The sequence below is a fragment of the Chelmon rostratus genome, chromosome 12 (assembly GCF_017976325.1).
Source record: "Chelmon rostratus isolate fCheRos1 chromosome 12, fCheRos1.pri, whole genome shotgun sequence".
In the NCBI taxonomy this organism is placed as follows: Eukaryota; Metazoa; Chordata; class Actinopteri; order Chaetodontiformes; family Chaetodontidae; genus Chelmon; species Chelmon rostratus.
Genome location: NC_055669.1, coordinates 3,333,906 through 3,355,571, shown reverse-complemented (window position 1 = coordinate 3,355,571; position 21,666 = coordinate 3,333,906). Strand labels below are relative to the sequence as shown.

Sequence of the window (21,666 nt, the reverse complement as noted above, 5' to 3'; positions counted from 1 at the left end):
AGTGGCTTAGATCCTAGTGGTAATGGGAGGTGGGTGGGTGCACACGTGTTCTGCAGAGGAAGAAGGAGATCAGTCACTTCTTCAGGTGTCTAGTTAGGTTGTGTCTGCTAAGCTTTTGGTGTAGTTAGTTTCTTTGGCTATGTTTTGTTTGTCTGTGCCTGCCTGCCTGCCTGCCTGTCTGTCTCAGTGGAAAAATGGTGTTGTTGACATGGCAGAGATTTCCTGTAGTAAAGCCTGGAGGCTACAGACAGTTTAGCTGCCAAATTTTCAGCAGCACAGACACGACTGCATTGAGCTGCTGTGTGGTAATCTCTCTTCCTCCCTTCACTAACACTGCATACAGAGAGTGATTTTGAACTATTTGGTCAAGTATGATCTGACAGATGAGCTAGGACATTAAAATCAGCAAAATTCCTTATTTTCCATAAAGTTTTGTTGTTAAAACGACTGAACAAGGGAGGGATCATTTGCGACTCTTGTCTCATTTGGTCAAGAGAGGGGCCATCACATGCAAATTGTCCTCCAGATTCCTCAGACTGAAAAAAAAAGACAATTAACAGCCTTTCAAGAACATTAAGAGTAGGAAAAGGGAGGAGTGTGCCACTGAGGGTTGAGCCTGCAGGTTTTCATACCAAGCAAACTTGACTCCAGGTGACATCACTGACCGTCACACCTTCACTCAGACTGAAAGAACATGTCTGTGACATCAGCTGGTGTAGGGACTGGTTGGAATGGAAACAAGGACACTCTGGACATTGTGGTGGATGCTCACCTGCAACTGTTTACAGGCCTTGTACAAGACAATGTTAAATACCCAACAAATGTGTTGGTGCAAGTAGGTAACATACATTTAAACTGCACAATATTGTGATCAGCTTTACAATAAATATATAAGTAGGTTTAAGTGTCACTATAAGACCTTTTTGATGGGGTTTGGCATTGGTGGCTGTTTTCAGTAGAGATTCTGTTTGGGTTTCTGTTAAATGAAGGCCCATTTCTAATGCACTACAGTGAATGACTGTAGTATTGCTGGCTGCCAGAGAGGCCATTCAGTTGCGCTAACTTGGCAGTCATATTCTGTGGTTTCGGCTTGGCTGAACGAATGACCTCGATAATTGTGGTTTGACAGAGCTGCACACTCACTGTGAATTCTAGGGCCTAGCTGGTTCATTTATCAAAACGGCTAAAACAATTCTCGCTCAGTGATTACTTGTGGTTTCAGGTGAGGTGTAACTAGTGGAGCTGTTAATTATGTTGTTAGACTCGCAGGTTCATGTGCCGGCCTCAAGCAGTGACGGAACCAAACTATTTTCAGATTTCTCCTGACTTTTTTTTTTTTTAACTGAACAATAACACCGTCAGCCACTTCAAGGTCAATGTCCTGATACATTATCTTAGGTTTTATTTTGAGACATACTTTGCTTGGGGTTACAACACTCAAGAAAAGCAAAGGAAAGGCCTGAACCTTGCAGCTGTCCTCAGTGTTTTTGTATAATATGTAACCGTTTTGAAAATCAACTAATGGTTTTTCAGCAAAAATGCGAAACATTTGATTGTTCTAATTCTTGAAGGTGAGAATTCACTGCTTTTCTGGCTCTTATAATGTCAGATTTGGTAACATTTAAAGACATCACCTTGTGCTTTAAGTTACTGTGAAAAGATTTTCTCTGTTTTCTGATGTTTTATAAACCAAACAATTAGGCTTACATGACGGGTATCTAACTATGCACAAGTTCACCCAACTCTGACATTGCTATGTCTTGAAACGCCAATCTGCAAATTAATATTTCAGAAAAAGTTTGATACTTGGTACTTATCCCACATGTCTTACATGCAGTTCTGCTCCTTTCCCTTTAAATATAATTCTGCTTTTGATTATGAGTACCCGCATATTACGATCATATGTGATGGATTGTCTTCTGTAGGCCTATATGTACAGTAAATTATGTGGACATTATAGAAGTTATTCGTTTCATGACAACAGCATGAATGACTAATATGTACTTAGATCATTACTCAGCATTGGGCAATCCACTTAATGATGTATTTGGAATCACTTCTGAGTATTGGTGCACCACTAATAATGGAGAAGCGGAATGGCTTTCTCACAAGGATGGAGTTTAGTGATTTATTTTTTTAATCGAGTCAGCATCTCTCTTCAAAATGACCACTGTTGTTTAAAGCTTCAGGATGTACAGGCTGTCACCTCGGAAAACACTGATAAACATCAGTGTGGTCTTGTGAAACCACATAAGTGAACACAACTTCTCGGTTGTGTTACTATATATTTTCTGTCTGTTACTGAATTTGTGAAGGACTATAGGATAGGAGCTTGAGGGCCTGCTATGCTGCTAATAAAACACGTATCAGGTATTGTGGCCCATGCTGAAGGTAAGAGGCAGGCAGATTGGCAGTCATGCTGTGGTGTAGGGCTGCAACGAATTATGAATCTCTCCATTTTTTTATTAAAAGAAGTCAGAGAAAGTGGAAACTGTTTGAAAGTGTGTGACCAACAGTAAAAAAAACATATATGAACATATGGTTTATGGTTAATCAATTACCAAAGTAGTTGCAGAGTAACTCAGCTAATCAATTGATCAGTTGTTTCAGCTCTCCTTTGTTTCTGTTGTTTCTGCACAGATATGAAATGGTGATTCAGTTTCTCCTCATAAATGCTGGCCAAAATGAGCAGTATTTTTTCTGCTGCTGAAGCTGTCAGTCAAAACACTTTTTATTGGTTGTGAAGTCATCTGACATTGTGGAGATCAATGACAGCTTGTACTTTGTGATCAACAGTATTTCCATTTAAAATGAATAATTACAGTGACAGATGGAGGCAACCTATATTTGTCTTTATACACTTCTGATGCACTTGATTGTCTGCGAGTGGATAATAAATGGCTGTGATGTTTAGATATTCACACTGATGGAGCTGCGTTTGTGTGCGTGTGTTGCTGCAGCTGCCAGTGAGAATATTAAATACACCAGTGTGAAGGCTTATCAGATGCCAAGACTCTACACAGCACTTTTATGCTTCTTTGAAGCACTTCTTTCCAGCTTGGAAAGTTATGAAGGCGGAAATAGTTTGCTCCTTCATCTTGATGCTTGTGAGGTGAACAGTACCTGGGATGTGCACTTGGATGTTTCTGATTGGCTAGTGCAGTATATGTTCCTAGGTGATGATGTACAGCACATGAACGTGCCAAAGTTGAGTCTGAATGGTGTTTTTTGCCTACAGTAGCTTATGCTTGTTAGTATGGATATGGTCCTACCTATTTTGGACTCCTCACCACGTGTATGTTATGACCGGGGGAGGTGAGGGGAATGTGGGGGGCTAAATGCCTCATCCTTTGATGAGATTTGGCATCTAAAGCGGCAGACTGACCGTTCACCTAATTCCTTCTGCAGTGACAGCTGGGCCTCAATGCCAAACTGTGCATGTGTTTCTGTGTGCGTCTGTGTTCGCTGTGGGAAAGGGACGACAGCTCGAGCTTGACTGAAATGGCGGAGGAAGTGGTACAGAAAGTTCGAGAAAGCAAAGCTGAAGAGCGAGCTCGTGTTTTCAGGAATAGAGGGATGAACAGCAGAGAGAGAGAGGGGGGGATGAAATGGACAAGAGGAGAGAGGTGAAGTGCAGAGGAAGCGTGCAGATGAGCGTTATCTTTTGGGAGGCTAGCTTCTTAAGGCCAGACAAAACGAGCGGAGGAAAGAATCTGTTGCCTTCCTTCTCTTAACTACAGCTGTGATCTGATGAAAGCCCCGAGGCTGCTGCGAACACACATGCTCACACTCACACAGTAGCCAGCAAGTGCTTATACAGCTTCGGTTATTATGTATTGCAGAATTCACGATCTAATGTAGTATGCATCTGACTGAGCTGACAGGAAATCAGTTGCATTTGTAGTAGCTCGCTGCAAAGGATGTGAAATTAGACTCAATTACTCTCACCTGCCACACACATGCACTAACATGAGGAAACTTTTTCTTCCTGTAGTGATTGAAATACGCAGGAAGTGATGTAACTCAACCGTGCTTTTGCTCACACTTCTATGATGTAGCCGCTGAGCTGAAGCTCTGCTTAGACTGTAGAAAGTTAGGTTCTGTTGGGTTGTCATACCGTAGGAGAATGTTTGCATGAGTTCTATAAAGAACATTTATACATAGGGAACACAATAAAAGAAGAGCTACCAAAGAGCTGTTGACTTTAACTTCTCAGATGTGAGGAATTGCTGCTTTTCTGTTTTTATAACTTTGCAAATTGTATATCTTTTTCATTTGTGCCTGTTGGTTGATTAAAAGACATCATCTTGGGCTCTGTGGAACTTGAGGACAGACATTTTTTCTAAAATTCTAAAATTTAATTAACTGTAAAAAAAAAAAAAAAAGACAAGAAGTATGAAATGACAAGAAGCATAAAATGTCATTTGAAAAGTTGGGCTTTAAAGGAAGGGAGAGCTGTTGAGTATTCTTTCAGTACCTGATATCTGAACATGAAGTCTGAACATACTGCGTTGTTGCACATGTATAGTGTTTATTATGTGGTGAACTGGCACTAACACTCAAAAGTAGCTAAACTCACAAAAGGCAGTAGTGATCAAAGTGAACAAATGAGGAGCTTCTATAGATGCGTGACGTCAAGTTTACATACGCCTTAGCCAAATACATTTAAAATAATTTTTCACAATTCTTGACATTTAATCGTAGTAAACATTCCTGGTTTACATCAGTTAGCGTCACTACTTTATTTAAGAATGTGTGATGTCAGAATAATAGTTGACAGAATAATTTATTCCATCTTTTTCTTTCATCACATTCCCAGTGGGTCACACACTTAGTATTTGGTAGTACTGCCTTTAAATTGTCTAACTAGGGTCGATCGTTTCGGACAGCCTTTCACAAGCTTCTCACAATAAGTTGCTGGAATTGTGGCCAATTCCTCCTGACAGAACTGGTCTAACTGATTCAGATTTGTAGGCATCCTTGCTCGGGCACGCTTTTTCAGTTCTGCCCACAAATCTTCTTTTGGATTGATGTCGGGGCCTTGTGATGACCACTCCATTTCATGTCCTTATGCCATTTTGCCACAACTTTGGAACTATGATTGTGGTTGTTGTCCATTTTAGAAGAACCATTTTCGACCATGCTTTAACTTCCTGGCTGATGTCTTGAGATGTTGCTTCAATACATCCACATAATTTTCTCTCCTTATGATGTCGTCTATTTTGTGAAGTGCTCCAGTCCCTCCTGCAACAAAGCCTTCCCCCAACATGATGCTGCCACCCCTGTGCTTGGGGGTGGTGCTCTTCTGCTTGCATCCCCTTTTTCCCTCCAAACACAACAATGAGTTAAAAGAGCTCAGCGTTTAAAAAAAATTCAAGCTCTGAGCTCTCCTCACGCCAGGAAACAGTCCCGGATCAGACCAGAATCTGATGTGACTCTGGGTGTTTGTTCCTCCAGAAGCTCCGGCCTGTCCCCAGCTCTCTCCTCCCGAGGGCCCTGACTCTCAGCAGCTGTCTGCTGGTGCCTGTCCATCCACTCTGCACACTCTGCAAGACCCTGCAATCAACATAAAAAACAGAATAACATTTACCTGTGCAAACATGGCTTATTTTAGAATGTCTTTTATGACAAAAGAATACATACTGAATAACATCTAAATGTAGCATTTATCTGCGCAAACATGCTTTGTCTGAGTTACCAAAACAGTACAAGCTAACTTGTAACTTGGTCATTCAGATGTTTTTACCTTTTCAGGTGATGATAAAGAGTTGTTGTTTCTCATCTTGGTTGGCCAACCAATGTCATATTTTGCAGATTGTCTTCATCTGTGCTTCATTGCTTTTAAGATATCCAAACTGCTGCTGTAAAATGACAGAGTGGTACCTTTTTTCTCAACAATTTCCTCGGCTGTGGAGGATAACGCAAATACACTTTCAGCACTTAAGCATTATGAGCTCCGTATGTCTGTGTAAGACAAACCAAGTGTAGTAGAGTTGTCAGGTGTGACTGCTGGCAGAGACGTCACATTTCTGCAAGTTTGCGTTTTTGTTCAACAGGTGCTTGATAAATTGATCACACTGTCTTTTTATTGGTGCACTTGTTGACTCCAGTTAAATATATATATCTGTTATATATATCGGGCAGCAGCGCAGAGGCAAAAGTTGTTTTTGCTTTCCTTGGTATCACTCATTATTTATACATTCACATCCACTTTTTTCACTGCTGTACGGTAGGAAACGGGTACTTTGACATGGAAGCCAAAAACTTCACTGTCTGGCTGCTGTTTGTTTTCTGGTCTGTGATAGGCTGTTACAGTTATCCATACCAAGTAAAAAAAAAATCCAAATTTTATTATCAACATAAATGTTATCACGATCCTGTATCGAGATTGTAAGCCCAGCCCTAATTTCCATGAGAGTGTGGCTGTGGCACTTTACTCTAGCTGCTGTGGACAATAGTGATGTTGTTCTGTTTGACTCCCATGCTATGTCAGCAACTGAGCCATTAGGACACAGAGGTTATAGCACATTATATGCATCCATTGAGTCACTGCTTTAACAGACAGCTATGCCTGAGAGTACCACTGCTAAGGTTTGAAGAATAACACAGAAATGTATGGATGGCTGTCTGTGCGTGTCTCACCTGCCCTTGACTGATGACCCTAACATAGTAAAGAGTTCAGCACATAGACTGTATGACAGACTGGATGTAGCCACCGTGCTGTCACCCATTGTTTTGTGGATTTTGAAGGTTCAAGTTTCTCATTTTGACCATTGCTGTCTTGGTTTTTCTACTGGGTTAGGTGGTGAAGCAGTCTGTCGCTGCTGCAGAGGCTCACATGGTCTTTGGCTCAAGGGGGTGTCATCATACGTAACGTTATTGTAATGAACATGGTTATTAGTACTCACACCTGTCAAGCTAGCATGTTTGTATTGAGAAATATGGGAAAAAATTTAATTTGATTATTCTTTATAAAACACATTTTGAACCATTTAAATCTATTTTTGCGCATAATGAGCATAAGAGGGTAAACCAATGCAACGAGAGGACGTCCTTCTTGTGTATTATTTCAACATAAACATGTCTTTTAAAAGAGTTAGACGCCTACACATAAAATAAACAAATTAAATAACGACCCATACCGTGTTGTATTATTCGCTCAGTTCAGCTTGACCTACATTTCATTTTCAATCAATTGAAGTGACGTGTGCAGATTTCCCAGTCGGTGCCAGTCCACGTGTCGTGGTTTCAATGTCCCAGACAACCAGGCGGTTGATAGTTGGAATTGTTATTTCGTGTGAGGCGTAGGGTCATTTTCTCACAGGCATCTGTACAGTCTGCCATCAGTGGAGTCACCCTCTCCATTTCATTAGAGCTTGCAGGTTTGAAGCACTTCTGCAGTGGCTTCACTTTTCAGACCCGCAGGCTATGTCCACTTCTTTTATACAGCCTATGGCTGACTTCCTGTGTTTGTGTTGGCAGCTTGCTTATGGTTCAGAGAGACATGGAGGAAAGGGCTTGGTAGCTGCTATTTACACAACATGAGTGCATGCTCCCATCAGGCTTTGGTGAGGCCCCCAGCTGAAGGCCCCAAGGCCAGAAGAAAGACTGTAGTTCTGTGTCATGCTAATAGTGGCTTGGCTAACCACTGAACCAATTGGGTTGGATTTAATTCTTTGTCACCCAGAAACTCATCGTTGGACATTAGATTGATGGAGAATACAGTTCAGACTTTTCTAAATCTCATGATGGAACATTTTGGCTATTTGGCAGGATAGGCAGACGGGGCCTAACTTTGAGGAATATGATTTGAACTTTGAAAAGGGGCGGTATCATAAACATTTGAAGAGAGAGAATTACAGTGATTCAGAGCTGGGTGCTAGCCTCCAATAAACACCTTTATTACCCCTGTTACCAGAGCAGGCAGATGAATCCATCTTACTACGTCCCAACTGTCTGCACAGACGGGATAGTAGCTGTGTCAGTCAGTCAGTTGCCGGAGCAGTCCACTGCAACATTCCTTGTTCAGGATCTGTCACATTTACCACTTTCCTCAAAGTGAATAAATTCTAGCCAGCCCCTAACCACAGCATACAGGGACACAGAGCAAGGTTTGAGGTGGCAAGCCCGTAAAGACACAACAACGTGCCATGCTGTTGCTAGCGAGCTAACGATCTCTGTGCCGCTAAGAGTTGACTGATTGATAGGTTAATGTCATATTATTGGTCGAAATTGGTTGGTTCACGCTTACGTAAGCACACCTCATATTTTGTTTCACAGGAAGAAAATGTGATTGGGTTTTGATATAAGAATACAAAATTAAAATTGAAATATATTGTGAAATCTGCACAATATGATCAAGCATGTGATGTAAAGGGGTTAAGAGTTAAATTTCATCTCAGCATCAAGAGTACCAGTTTAAATAGTTCTTAAAATAACAATTTTCACTGAGACAAATTGTGGAATTTTGTTGCGTACTCTCATAAATGTGTTTTCTGAATTGATTAAGATAGCATGTTTGAATTTAAAAATATGGTCATAATTTTAGTGTAATACCAAACACTAGCACTAACAGAAGCAGTTTTGTTTTTGTCATAAAACTGTTGATGTCTATAAGATAATGATAGTTCCTTGATAGATTGGCGAGCTGTCCATGCTGGGATAGACTTGAGCAGCTGTACACTCAGACACAGTTGTTAGCCTGCTGCTAACACTTTAGATGATCCTCTAAACATGATTGGCCAAGCCACAACAATCTGTAACATCAGTTCCTGGTACTACAATAACTTAACATTGTTAACCTTTTTTGAGTAGTAATTTTGGGGTGCAATTTTGTCATTTTAATTGTACAAAACCTTTATTAGAAAAGGATGATGATTAATTTGTGCACATTTCCTGCAATGAAAATAATCAAATTTTACCCCTGATACATGCTAGGCTCTGTGAACCAATAAGTGGATGAGGAAAATTAGTAGGAGGGGAGGAGTGGATTGTGGAGGAGGAAAGAATTAAGGTGAGGGGGGGAGGGGAACTCTGTAATGGTAGAAGTTGGCTTGGGTGTTTTTTGCAGTGCGTGGAAGCAACAAGCACTCCTCCCCCACCTCCACTCCATCCTGGTCTCTGATAAAGCCACGCATACTCCATCACGCATGCTTAGATCCACCTACCTTCACCCCCTCACTCATGTTGACTGGGTGTTACACTGGCCACACAGTCTCTCTGATGTTGATTATGATCACACATCTCTTAAGTCCTCAGTTTTTCTGTTGTTTACACAAGCATGGGTAGTTGATTAATAAAGCCTATATATATATAAGACTTATATGCATGTTTATTTTCTTTTTTAGTCCCAGGGCTGCTCAACAGACACACACAGAGGCTAAAAGGTAGCAGGTGGTTAACCCCCTCATCTTCACACATTTGTCAGGACTGGCTGGTTAGTTAGCCAGCTGAATGGCTTGCTGACTGAGTAGCCAACTACGCACTGGTGTAAGGAAAAGCTCTCTGGCCTGTTGACTGGATGGCAGCTGTTGCTGTTCAAACAGAGTTGCATCTGCTGGGCCCTTTTGTTCTAACACACACACGCACACACACACGCACACACACACACACACACACACTCTCTCAATGACTGAGTGTGTGTTGGAAAAGAAAGAAGTTCTTTTGTTTGGTAGTAAAATGGAGGTGGGGGAGGGTTTGGGGGTATTGCTAATGTGAAGTGTGTGTTTCGGGGTTTGTGAATGTGAAGGGTTTTTTTCAGTGGGGCATGTTCTTTCTGGGGTGGTTAGAACTGATTAACTCGCTAAACATGCAAGTTAATCCATTGCACCTCTGCTCAGCAGGTGATGAGGCTGCTTAGAAATGTTCAAACAAATTAGCTCGTATGACGAACCATCTAAAGAGGACTGAGTGCTTTGGGAAACTATCTACTTGTGATTTCCTGGTGAAAATTGAAATCTAGATTGTGATTAGGGTCTACATAGTTAAAACTTATCCTGTTTATCACTACTAGGGCTACTCTACATGAAATATATGATGCCATTGCTTTGTTTTACTTTTTGCTAAGATCTTCTTTGGTACAATGCCGATATTAGAGAGTTAAAAAGCAAAAATCGTGTTGACGCACACACCTTTTTGCAGTGATCCCTAAAATGTGATTATCAAACACCTGTGACATAGAAATGTAATGAAGACAGTTTAATAACAAACTTTATTGTCAAAATGACATTGGTGCACTCAAACAGTAAATGTCATTGGGTCTTTCAAAGTAATAATAACCCCAAGCATCTTTGTCTGCATTATCTTCTGGAAAAAAGTAAAAACTAGTTTTTGTATCGCCACTTGTTGGACATTTTAACATTTACACTGATACTGATATATCTATGATAGATCAATATCAGCTGATAAAATCGGCAGACTTATGTATTGGTTGAGCTTTGCTCCCTAGGGTTTCAGCCAGTTGGTTGGAGAAAACCTTCAACTACAAAGTAGCTAGTAGCAGTGGCTTTGCTTAATTAAGTAACAAACTAAGATAATCTAGAATCTATATATGAAAGTGGTGTACTGTAGTTACATAGTTGTCCTTATATTGTGATGATGACAAACTGCTGGTTAGTCACGTCTGACATCCATGTTGGTCCATTTACATCAACACAAGAATGTTGTTCTGTTACCAGTACCTGTACCAGTATCCATAACAGTTTTTTTTCCTCAAACAATGCATCAGTGGGTGAACTTGGCATGTTGCTATATTTTGAGTAGTAAAGCTGCTGTAACAGATTTACTGCAATCACGTTATCAACTACTGATTCACAATCAAATGCCTAAAGACAACATGCTGTCAAATTAACAGTAAAATGTGCATGTTTCAACTCGCTGGTTGCAGAAGTTGTGTGATGAATGTGTGGACTCTGCAGATAGTTAGATTTGTTCAGAGGCAGAAAGAGTCATCAAGAAGCTTTCAAACTACATTTAACACAGTCCAGCTTTCAGTACAGCCCTTCATTTAAAGCATACGGCATCCTTTTGGTCTCATTTGTACTAATTCCATTTTTGTCTTTCTTGCCTCCCCTCCCTCTTCTGTCATGTTCTTTATCCCCCCCCTTCCTCCCCTGTCTGACTATCCAGGAACCTTAACGAGGACCATGGAGTAGCAAGCTTCAAATTAGCAGCTAGCTGATTAGCTCCTCACTGCACAACACCATCTCCCTCCATCCAGTCCCCTCCATCTGTGGGCCCCCCACCCAGCCATGGCGGACCCAGGGATGTTGAGTTTATTTGGGGATGATGCAGGGCTGTTCTCTGATGGATTAGATGGTTTAGGAGACTGCTTTCCTCAGCAGCCTACCCCTGCCCAGTCCAACCCTCTAGCCCAGCAGACTAATCCTTCCCTGAACCACGAGCACCAGGGAAACCGGGGTTACCATCAGGGGATGATCCATGGCGCTGGGCCCGGCCCAGGGCAGCCTAAATTGGGGCAAATGTACGACCACGGTCCATACACGGGCTATGAGCAAAGTGGTGCCCCTGGAGGACGAATTATGGCCCAGAATGGTCCCAGCCAGGGGCCGCCAAACGTGAACACAGCCATGAACGGCATGGCTTCCCACTACCATAATAATCCAGCTAACTCAAGTAACCCCCACCATGGATACCCGGGTGATGCTGGGGGAGGAGGAGGTGGGGGTGGAGTCTGGGGCCAGCAGCCGCAGCAGCAGCAGCAGCAGCAAAGCAGATCAGCTTATCAGCAGCCTCCACCGCAACAAGGGGGCGGCCCCAACCAGATGGGTAGCTACCAGATGTCCCAAGGCAACTATGGTGGGATGCAAGGCCCACCTACACCCAATGCAGCTCGCATGAACCAACACTACCCACCACAGAGCATGGCACACCCACCTGCTCAGGACCCATCTCACTACCTGGGACATGTTGGAATTGGGGGGGGGCAGATGAGACACCCCCAGCCCCAGCCACAAGCCCAGGGCTATCCCAACATGGGACACACACCCAGATACCCACACTCCCCCTCACGACAGCCTCCACACCCCCACCAGCACCAACAGGGTATAGGGGGGTTTGGTGGTGGCCAGTACCCTGGCTATCAGACCCAGTATGGAGCCATGGGCCCTGGGATGGGCCAGGGTGCTAATGCGAATGTCAATGCTAACACCAGCCAGACCATGGGACCAGGGCAGCTTGGCCAGAGGTTTAACCAGGGATCAGGCCCAGCTGCAGGACAACAGGGGCAGCGATACCCCACTGGACCACCACACCAACCCCAGACCCATCAGACCCATTCTGCCCCCATGCAGCAGCAGGCAGGGCAGCAGGGCCAGCCTATGCACCCCCTAAACCACCCCCAGAATCTGCCCCAACCCCAAAACCAACCCCAGTCCCACCTTGTCCCCCCAGCTCAGGGATCTTACCCCTCTCCCTCATCCATGTCACCCATGCGGGTTTTGGGAACCCCAACACCTCCTCCCCAACAGGGCAGACCCCCTAGCGCAGGACTAGCTGGACCCCCAGAGGTTGCGGGGTACACAGCTCTGCAGTCTCCACCGAATGCTATGGCCCATCCGCAGAGAACTCCCCAAACCGCTCTGTCTGCCCCACACCCCCAACACCAGCAGCCCCACAACATGCCCCCCAGTACTGGGCAAATGTATCCAGGCATGGGGTCGCAGCGTGGTCCACAATTGGGTCCAAACAGGCCTCAGCTCCAGCAACAGCAAGGTAGGCATAGGACCTTTAATGCTTTCCCATGTTACTTTTTATTGGTAATTCTTTTACAGACTTTGTTGGTACATTCAAGCCACCATAAATATTTGAAATGAACAGAAATTAAAACTTGTTCTCACACCCTGCATGTAGTGTATAAATACAAAACAGAGCTGTTTGAGTTACTATGGATAGGACAAATGATTGTGAACACACACCAATGTCAGGGTTCCCATTTTTCACACCCATGGAAAATGAGAGAAAAAGGAAAATGCATTCTCCAATTTTCCTTTAGCAGAAAAAGAACAAGAAGGCGTCTGAAAGGGCTAAGTTATGTTCAGGATCATATTAATGCTCAAATAGTAGTTTATGGACAAGAGTATTTTAAATACACTGCTTTGGTTATGTAGTGGAAACGCTGTGAACACGCCTCATGTCACATGGTAGGACATGCAGGTTGGATGAGATTAGAACTTAAGCATCGAATAATGGAAGTTACATTATCCTTCAAATGTAAATATAAGTCGCTGCAGGCTGGTAGCTGGCAGTTTTTATTGGCTTTATAGATCAACTTTATAGATTGCTGTCTTCACCACTTCTTTAAATCAGGCATGTCAAACCGATTCCATAAAGGGCCGTGTGGCTGCAGGTTTTCGTTCCAACCAAGGAGGAGCACACCAGGCTGGAATCAATTAATCAGCTGATCTCAGTCATCAGCTGATAACTAAGTGATCCCTTGGTGTTGATTGGTTGGCCTGGTGTGCTCCTCCTTGGTTGGAACAAAAACCTGCAGCCACACAGCCCTTTATGGAATGAGTTTGACATGCCTGTTTTAGATGGTTAAATGTTAAATTGATTAGGATGTTTGGTTCAGTTGCTAAAGTTGGTGTACTTTTAGCTTGTGTGATCCACAAAGGTTTAAAGGTTCTAAATAGGACATTTTGAACATTAATCTAGTAACTATTTGCTATGTAAAGATAGAAAGTGACTTAATGACATCCTGAGAAGAAAATTAAGTCCGACACTCCCTCTGACTGTGTTGTAATCCGAGCTCGTCTGTTCTTTGTTTTGTTAGCCCGTAAGGACACACATGCATGTTTGTGTTGTTGGCGGTTGCTGCCTTAACAAAGAGACATCCCACACAGCATTGTAAGAATGAAATGGCAGTGCAGAATGAGTGCGGTTCAAAGCAGTGAACTGCACTCTACAGTGGCTAGAGGTATCCCAAACATTCAGTTGAAACCATCAGACTTTAGCTACCTAAGGCATATTTTAATTGATGCTTTAGGTGGCTAATGTTAGCAGGATAGCTAACAAGATACAACAAGAAATATCATCCTCTTGCTTGCCTAGTGTACTTGCGTACCTTTTCACTTGATATTGTTCTCAAAACATAACTTTATTCTGTTGTTTATCTTGTGCGTTCAAGGGCTCAGAATGCAATCAGGCGGTGCTCATGTTTGTTTTGTCTAAGAGGGTGGTGGTCTAGTGTGAGATCTAGTGGCTGAAAATCACATACATAGAACCTTTAAGATTTGTGATTCAACTCTGGCTAGGAGCAGTGGTTTCAACTGTGTGTTGGGCATTCGTGAGCAAGTTGGAGAATAATTAATGTGAAGCTGGGATCACAACAGCGAGTGAGAGCCCAGCTCTATGTGAAAAGAACACTGGCTAAATACAGGCTACACAGTAGTCTGTTCCACAACATTGCTTTACTTTGGTAAAAATTGACCATAACATGAAATGAAATGTTTAACTTTTGTAGTGGTGTCTTACACTGGGTGTAATAAGCCTCCTTAAAGACTCCCCTTAATATTATGAGTAAGAGTCAGTGGTAATAATCCAGGCAAACTCCATTCTAACTTGCCTGTACATTCAGGTATGTCGGATTCAGTGTCTATTTGTCACTAAGTAAAATTGTAGGATACTATTCATGTTGTTGTTGTTGTGTTGTTAGTCATCTGGCAGCAATTGTTAATGTTAGAAAAAATAGATTCAGGTAATAACTTAACAAGAAAGATACATTTTATTTGTAAAGCACTTGCCAAACATTGAGCAATAGAGAGCTTTCCAGAACAAACAAAATAAAATACAATGACAGAATACTATATATAATTGTTTTAACAATATAAAAACAAAAAAGGTTGTAACAACATATAGTAGTTAAAGTACTGACAATAAAGTGCTTATGCCTGTATACTCTTTTAAATTTGACTTTGACGGAGAGGAACATGTTAGTAGCATGATCCCTGTCGTATCAGCTAGATCGTCACTGAAAATATCCTGCAGAAGTTGTGGAAAATGTTCTCTACATAAGAGTGGGAACGGCTGAGTGTTTTTTTTTTTTGCTTCCGTCTTTACACTGTTTCAGGACAGAGTAAGAGTGTATTTTGGAATATTTTGCGCATGTCCTTGGTGTGGCCAGATCAGAGTCTGATTTTGCAGCAGCTCTAGAACTATTTTAGGGGATCTTGCCCATGGGCAGAGATGATTCGTACTGTAGATGTTAGTACCTGTAATCCTCCAGTTACTTGCTCACAAATAGGGATCAACCCTTTAGGTTTCTAAAAAAAAATAAAATCTGTGCTTCGTGAATCATTTAAATATTTCAGAAACGTATACATTCAACTTGATATGGTCCATAAACCTGTAACATTCATTTATTTTACAAATAATATCAGCCACTCTATATATAGCTCTATTACTTCACTGACAGTTGGGTGAGAGTTTAAACTGAGCTGGAGTTATTTCTTTCTGCTCTGCATTTAATTTGGATAGTGCTTTTCAGTGTGTGTAAAGAGCATTATAATCTTTATGCTTTTAACAGAAACTTGCCTGATCCAGCTAGTGTATCTGTTACTGCATTGTACAAATGTTTGTTGATGGTTTTAGTGATTGAAACACCAGCACAGGGGGAAAAAAAAGTATTGACTCAATTTCAGTGTCTTGGTTATGGGCATGAGGTAAAACACATTGTTGTTGGCTGCATATGTCCATACAGTGAGTGGTAATGCTGTGTTTCCTTCCCTGTCTCTGCTCCCAGGGCCTCATGAAGCTCCAGTCAACCAGGGGGGAGACCAGCGTCTTCTCCAGGCCCAGCAGCAGGCCTCTCGAAGCGGGCAGCCCCTGCAGCCAGCTTCCATGGGTTTTCAGGGTCCACCTGTTAGCCAGCATGGAGTTCCGGCCCCAAACCAGGGCTTAGCGCCGCCTGCACAGAGTGCTCAGACGCAGCACACACACCTGCCCTCCCACCCCCAGCACCTGCAGAGCACGCCCCCTCCCCCCAACCAGGCCTCCCACCCATGGGCACCTCCGCCTCCTGCCTCCCACCCGCTCTCCTCACCCCCTCTTACCCCACAAAAAGTGCCTCACGTACAGGTGAGTCTCCGTAAAACAAACGCTTTCATGTGGTAACAGTGCTGTGTGTGAGTGTGAGAGAGATCAAGACTATGCATTTGTTTTCATGTGTGGGTGTACTTCATGTGAATGTTTATTTTTCATGTGGGTGGGGGAATGTGTGTGTGTGTGTGTGTGTGTGTGTGTGTGTGTGTGTGACATTTGAGAACACAGTGGTGCATTGGGCACTAGTTCAGTGGGGTTTTGTTTGTGTGAGTGTGTGTGTTCATATCAATGTGTGTTTTGCTTTTTGATTCTTCTGCTCACGGCCTTGTGTGTGGTTGTGTTTCCGTGTGTGTGGGGAGGAGGGGGGATTTTTGCAGCTGTTTGTTTCCTGTGAGCTGCATATCCTGAGACATGTGTGCAATACACGCGCACACACACAGGCGCCACCAGCATAATCTCTCCTTCCCTCTTGCTCCCACATCTCCCCCTCCTCTGTAGAGGAAACCTCCCTTCCTGTCTCTCCCTCCTCCCCGTCTCCTCTCTTTCCGCTCTCTCTCTGCCTGTCTGTCTGTCTGTCTGTCTGTCTCACTGTTTGTCTTATCTATTTCAGGGGTGTCATCTGTAAGTTAATGTTGTGTAGCCGGATGTGCAGAGGGACAGTTTTGAAAAGAGGGAGACTGAGTAGGGGAAAAAAGCTGAGGGGTGATTAAAAGACTGGGGGAGGGGGAAAACACTAAAAGGAAAGAAGTGGGAAAACAGGCTAAGATCTCAAGAGAGGGGGTCCAGGATCTCTAGCAAATCAGACGAGGAGGAGGGAAGGGCTGGTGGGAAGAGGTTAGCAGTTCTCATTGGCAGCCTCCATGTTTGTGTGTGTGCGTGTGTGAGCGTGCACTGTTGCCACTGCCTGTGTCACGTGTCCTCGGCTTCCATTAGCTTGTTTTGTTGCTCAAAGCCCCCTTTCTCCACTGACCCATTCATACACAATAGCAGCCCTGTGGCCACACACACACACACACACACACACACACACACACACACACACACACACACACACACACACACACACACACACACACACCTAGTTCCCTTTTTCCCTTCCATTCTCGTTCACACTACTCCCCTCTCCTTGCTTAATACTCCCCCACCTCCAAGCCTGCGTTGCTGCGTTTTGTGGTTGACATTTCAGCCGTCACACTTAATTTATCCAGCACTCCTGACCTAGATGCCAGGTTGACTGGTGAGCCCTGCTCTTCGCCTGGGCGAGTTGCATGCTCCATCCTGACTGTAGCTGCAGGCCCGGCAGCCCCCGTCATTACACACACGTACAGACACACACACACACACATGCCGACAGTGTGGCTTGGAATAGTGTGGTCTGGAATGGGATGGCAAATGTGCCTTGGGAAATAGGATAGCCTAGCTAGAGGACTACTCAGAGTGGTGTGTGTGTCTGCGGCACAGGAAGGGAGTTCTCTCTGTGCCTCGTGATGCACTTGTTAGAAAGAGCCACACACACACACACACCAAGCTGGTCAGTCAGTCATGATGACTGTATGTCTGGTACTCTAAGCTCCATCTGTTCACTAAGCATGGTTATTACACATGCACGCACGCACTCGCGTGCCTTTGTCAGCAGCTCAAGGTCACAGCACTGGCAGAGTGCTGTGCTGTGACCTTTATTCTACATCACACACACACACACACACACACACACACACTGTTGTGTGCTGCGAGCAGCACTCTACTTGACATATAACATGCCTGTCTCGCCCCTCCCCCGCTCGTGCACACTGTCAGTGAGCTGCTATACCATCCAGCTCACCGAGGCTCTGCGGCTTCGAGGAAATGCTTCTCTAATGTGAAGTCATCTCTCCTTGTTCAGATTTCATCACATAAGAAATGTTTTTCACTGGCTGACATAATGCAAGACTTGTTTTCATACATTTCATCAGACATTCATTAGTTGTGTGCTGTAATAAGGATATATTTGAATTGAATGTCCCTAAACACATTGTCTGTTTTCTCTTTAAGCTCTGTTTTTGTTAAGTTCAAGTTTATCCCTCTTGAACTGTCTGTCAAAACAGGTGTATAGAAATGTTGTTGAGACAGACATGTCATCAGTCCAGTCAGATGTTCCCAGTTTGGAAACATTTCAGCTTTCAAGCAAAGGAGATGGAGAGCCAGCCAATGTAGTCAAGGCAATATGCAGAATCTGTGTCCCAGGGCGGCTAGACTTGGGGACTCAACAGCAGAGGCACTGTCTAAAACACAGGAGGACTGTCTCTCTGCTACTCGCTATCCCTTAATTCACTGAAGCACAAGCACAATAGTGTCCCACGATTGGATCAGAATTTTGCTCAAGATTCCAATACAACACAGGAGAAAGTCACCTGGCCTCCGCCTCACAGAACTCCTAACAGGAAACACGGGCAGTCATTTAGTAGAAAACGCAACGAGTCCACTAATTATCCAAATTCACCACAGCTGTGGCAGTTGCCTACCACAGCTAGCTGGCAGAGTCAGGACGAGAGACAGTGCAGGTGATTAGTACAAGTAGATGTTTCAAATGAAGCATTGTACTAAGATAAAACAAGATCCTGCAGTGTACCACTTACAAAGTGATTTGTAAGAAACACACACAAAAAATGCAGTATTTCCACATACCATGCTGTTGAGCCACCCTAAATCCCCACAGGGGAAGTTCCTCCTCCGTGACAGCCTTAGTCTTAGTCACAACAATGGACACATAATTGCATATGAAGTAAAAATCACCTATGGAAAGCCATCAATTTAGCTGCATCCTTGTTCTGAAAGATGACATACTTAATCGTGCTTTTAGGACAGGTAGTGCAAGCACGGGTGTGGTCACCTTGCCAGGTTAGTTCTCTGTAAGCAGATTCATCGTGGTTTTGGTGGTTGAGTGATTTTTATTGAAAACCCATCTCACCTCTGAAGAGCTGAGACATGCATCTGCTGCTGCATCGTCTGAACGGAGAGGATGTGTTTCCTTCTGTGAATGATTCTTCAATGTTTTATCATCGTGAGATGAGACATTAACTCTTGGCATTGCACAGCTACTTGAACTTTATATGCGATCTCATAAACCAATGTTCACATTCTCAAATTGAAGAAAAAACTGTCGTTTAGAATTGTTGACCTCCTTTTAAACTTGTAAATGTAGATTTTATTGTGCTGCAGAGATATGCGTTAAAGCAAAACTATCGAACTATTATTAACAAGAAAATATAATTGTATATAGTGTACTTACACATCACTTGCCATATTTGCACCCTAACCTAGAGCTGAATATCAAAACTTTTTCTCAGCTTGAACGGCTTCCAAAGAATCTGCGACTTAAAGAAATATTGAAATATGCTTTTCAATTACAGCTTATCGACACCTGAAAGTGGTGTTTGAACAAAGTACCTTGCAGGTTCACTATCCATCAACCCTTGACTGACCAAATCTAGTGCTCAATAATGCAGCCGTGCTTCATAAAGAATAGTAATAATACAGCAAAATATAAGCACTGTGCAAAAATGAATTCATGCCAGGAGGAAGTCTAACACCTTGAAGTATTTCTCAGCAGCATGGTCAAGAGTGAACTTTCAACTTCTGCATGGCAAGAAAGACAAGAGTCATATCTTTTAGTCTTTTTACTTTAAGGCATGCTGCTGACTTTACATTGCTGATAAGAATAATTTTTCTGCTTTCTCTGATGATTCAATATAGTGTTAACTAGTCAACTAGTCTAAAAGTAAGAAAACACTCAGTCAAATTTGAGTGTAATCTGTAAGGTTCAACATTGTCAAAAAAAAAAAAATTGCATACAAATTAAGAGCCTTTTGAAACCGTCACGAGACATTCGAGAGACACCAAGACACATTCTCAAATAACTGAATCATATTTTAAATGCAGCTGAAATGTGATGCACTTTGCACTGTCCATCAGGGTTTCGGTGCTGGTTAGCTACCAGACTAGTTACAGATTTTATTATTATAAACACGCTTCCTTCAAACTTGACAGAAACAAAATTAAATTCACCAAATAAACCCTGTAATTCCTAGAATCAGGACAGAGAGAGGACATCAGAAGCAGCCAGGGAGAACTGTGTAGAGCTGGAATTATAACCGTAGACATTAGTAACAGTGACTACCTGATAATGGTAAACCCTGCCATACATTATGAACACATTATCCTGTCATTTAAATGTGTACATTAATGAACTAATATGTTGAACTGACTAGGATTCCTAGTGCTGACAGGTGAGGGAAGGGTTATGTATGTAGTCAAGTTCAGGGTTTTGAATTTTTGAATGGACAGAGTAAGGGAAAAGGCTGAATGATGAGAACAGGATTTCCTTTAACTCAGTCCTTTGGGAGTCTTAAGTGTTTCTGCCTACTTGATTTAACCCTTCGCCTCACTCTTCTTCCAGCTGTCCCTCCCTCCTTCAGCTTCCTCAGCCCTCTTCATTCACCTTCCTCCTCACACTCTCCTCCTCAGCCTCCCCTCTGTGCTCTGAGAGATGAAACTCAACCCTTTTCATCTCTCCTGAGTCTGTCATATTAGCCATGCATTCATTGAGCTCTTAATGGATATTTGTATTCAATTCGGTTATCTGTGATAGTGTTACAACCTGTTTTGGAAGTGGATTATGAAGGGAAGGGAGAATCGAGTGTTAAACCAGTACAACTCAGCACACCAGCAGGCTAAATTCACCTTGAGGAACACCAGTGTGAATGTGAGTGTGTGTGTGTGGTTTCCATTGTCATTCGTGTGATTGATTATCTGGGAAGCTTGGCAGGAGGACAGATTTATCTCTTGGCACTGCACCCCCCCTACCTCTCTTCCTCCTATTTGTGTGTCTAAATGGCTCAGTTTACGTGTGTGTCAGCAGGTGTTAGTGTGCAGAGGTTTGTGTGATGTGTGACCTTGCAGTAGTTTGGTGTGGAAATGGTGTGTTTGTGTGTACATTAGCATTCTCCTGATGGAAGTGGACTTTCAGAAATTGCACCCCAACTCTTTTCCCCCTCCACAACACAACTGAGCTATGCTAAGTGTGTGTGTGCGCGTGCGCAGAGGGGAGCTGCTGCCATGGCATTTTGCTATGAACTTGGTGATGTTTATGCACACATACACACCTCATTGACACACTTTGAGATATAGCAAAGTGCACATGTGCATTACACATGCACACACACACACTCTCAAAGGCATACTCTCTTGCTCTGGTATGACACACACACACATACTCCCTCGCTGCGCCTTTTTGAAGTATGGAGATAATTTATTCGTGTCATGATGCCTGATTTCCCATCTGCTACTGGGACCCTGAGCAGCTGGAGAGAGAGAATGAGGGAGGGATGGAAGAGAGGGAGAGGGAGGAGAGGCAGCTGGAGAGGCTCCCAACAGCTGGTAACCAGTTGCCTGTCACAGAAAGCTTACTTGGGAGCAATGAGGAGGAGGAGGTAAAGGGAGACGGAGAAAGAAGAGAAGATTTTGTTTGCAGGAGAGCAAAGTTAGAGGAAAAATGAGGTGTCAGCCGGTTTGTTTACTAAGGTTAGTGTGCTGGAGGAGGAGGCAGGAAAGGGGAGGAAACTGTAGCAA

The 21,666-nt window shown here is 43.2% G+C and overlaps 1 protein-coding gene across 1 annotated transcript in view; it reads left to right on the top strand.

Moving 5' to 3' along the window:
* chd7 (chromodomain helicase DNA binding protein 7) overlaps nt 1-21,666 on the top strand; it is a 79,310-nt gene that overhangs the window by 10,328 nt on the left and 47,316 nt on the right. The window contains exons 2-3 of the mRNA XM_041948409.1: nt 11,128-12,732; nt 15,761-16,095. Coding sequence (XP_041804343.1) covers nt 11,250-12,732; nt 15,761-16,095 — 1,818 coding nt within the window. The 5' untranslated portion in view covers nt 11,128-11,249. The remainder of the gene's footprint in view (nt 1-11,127; nt 12,733-15,760; nt 16,096-21,666) is intronic.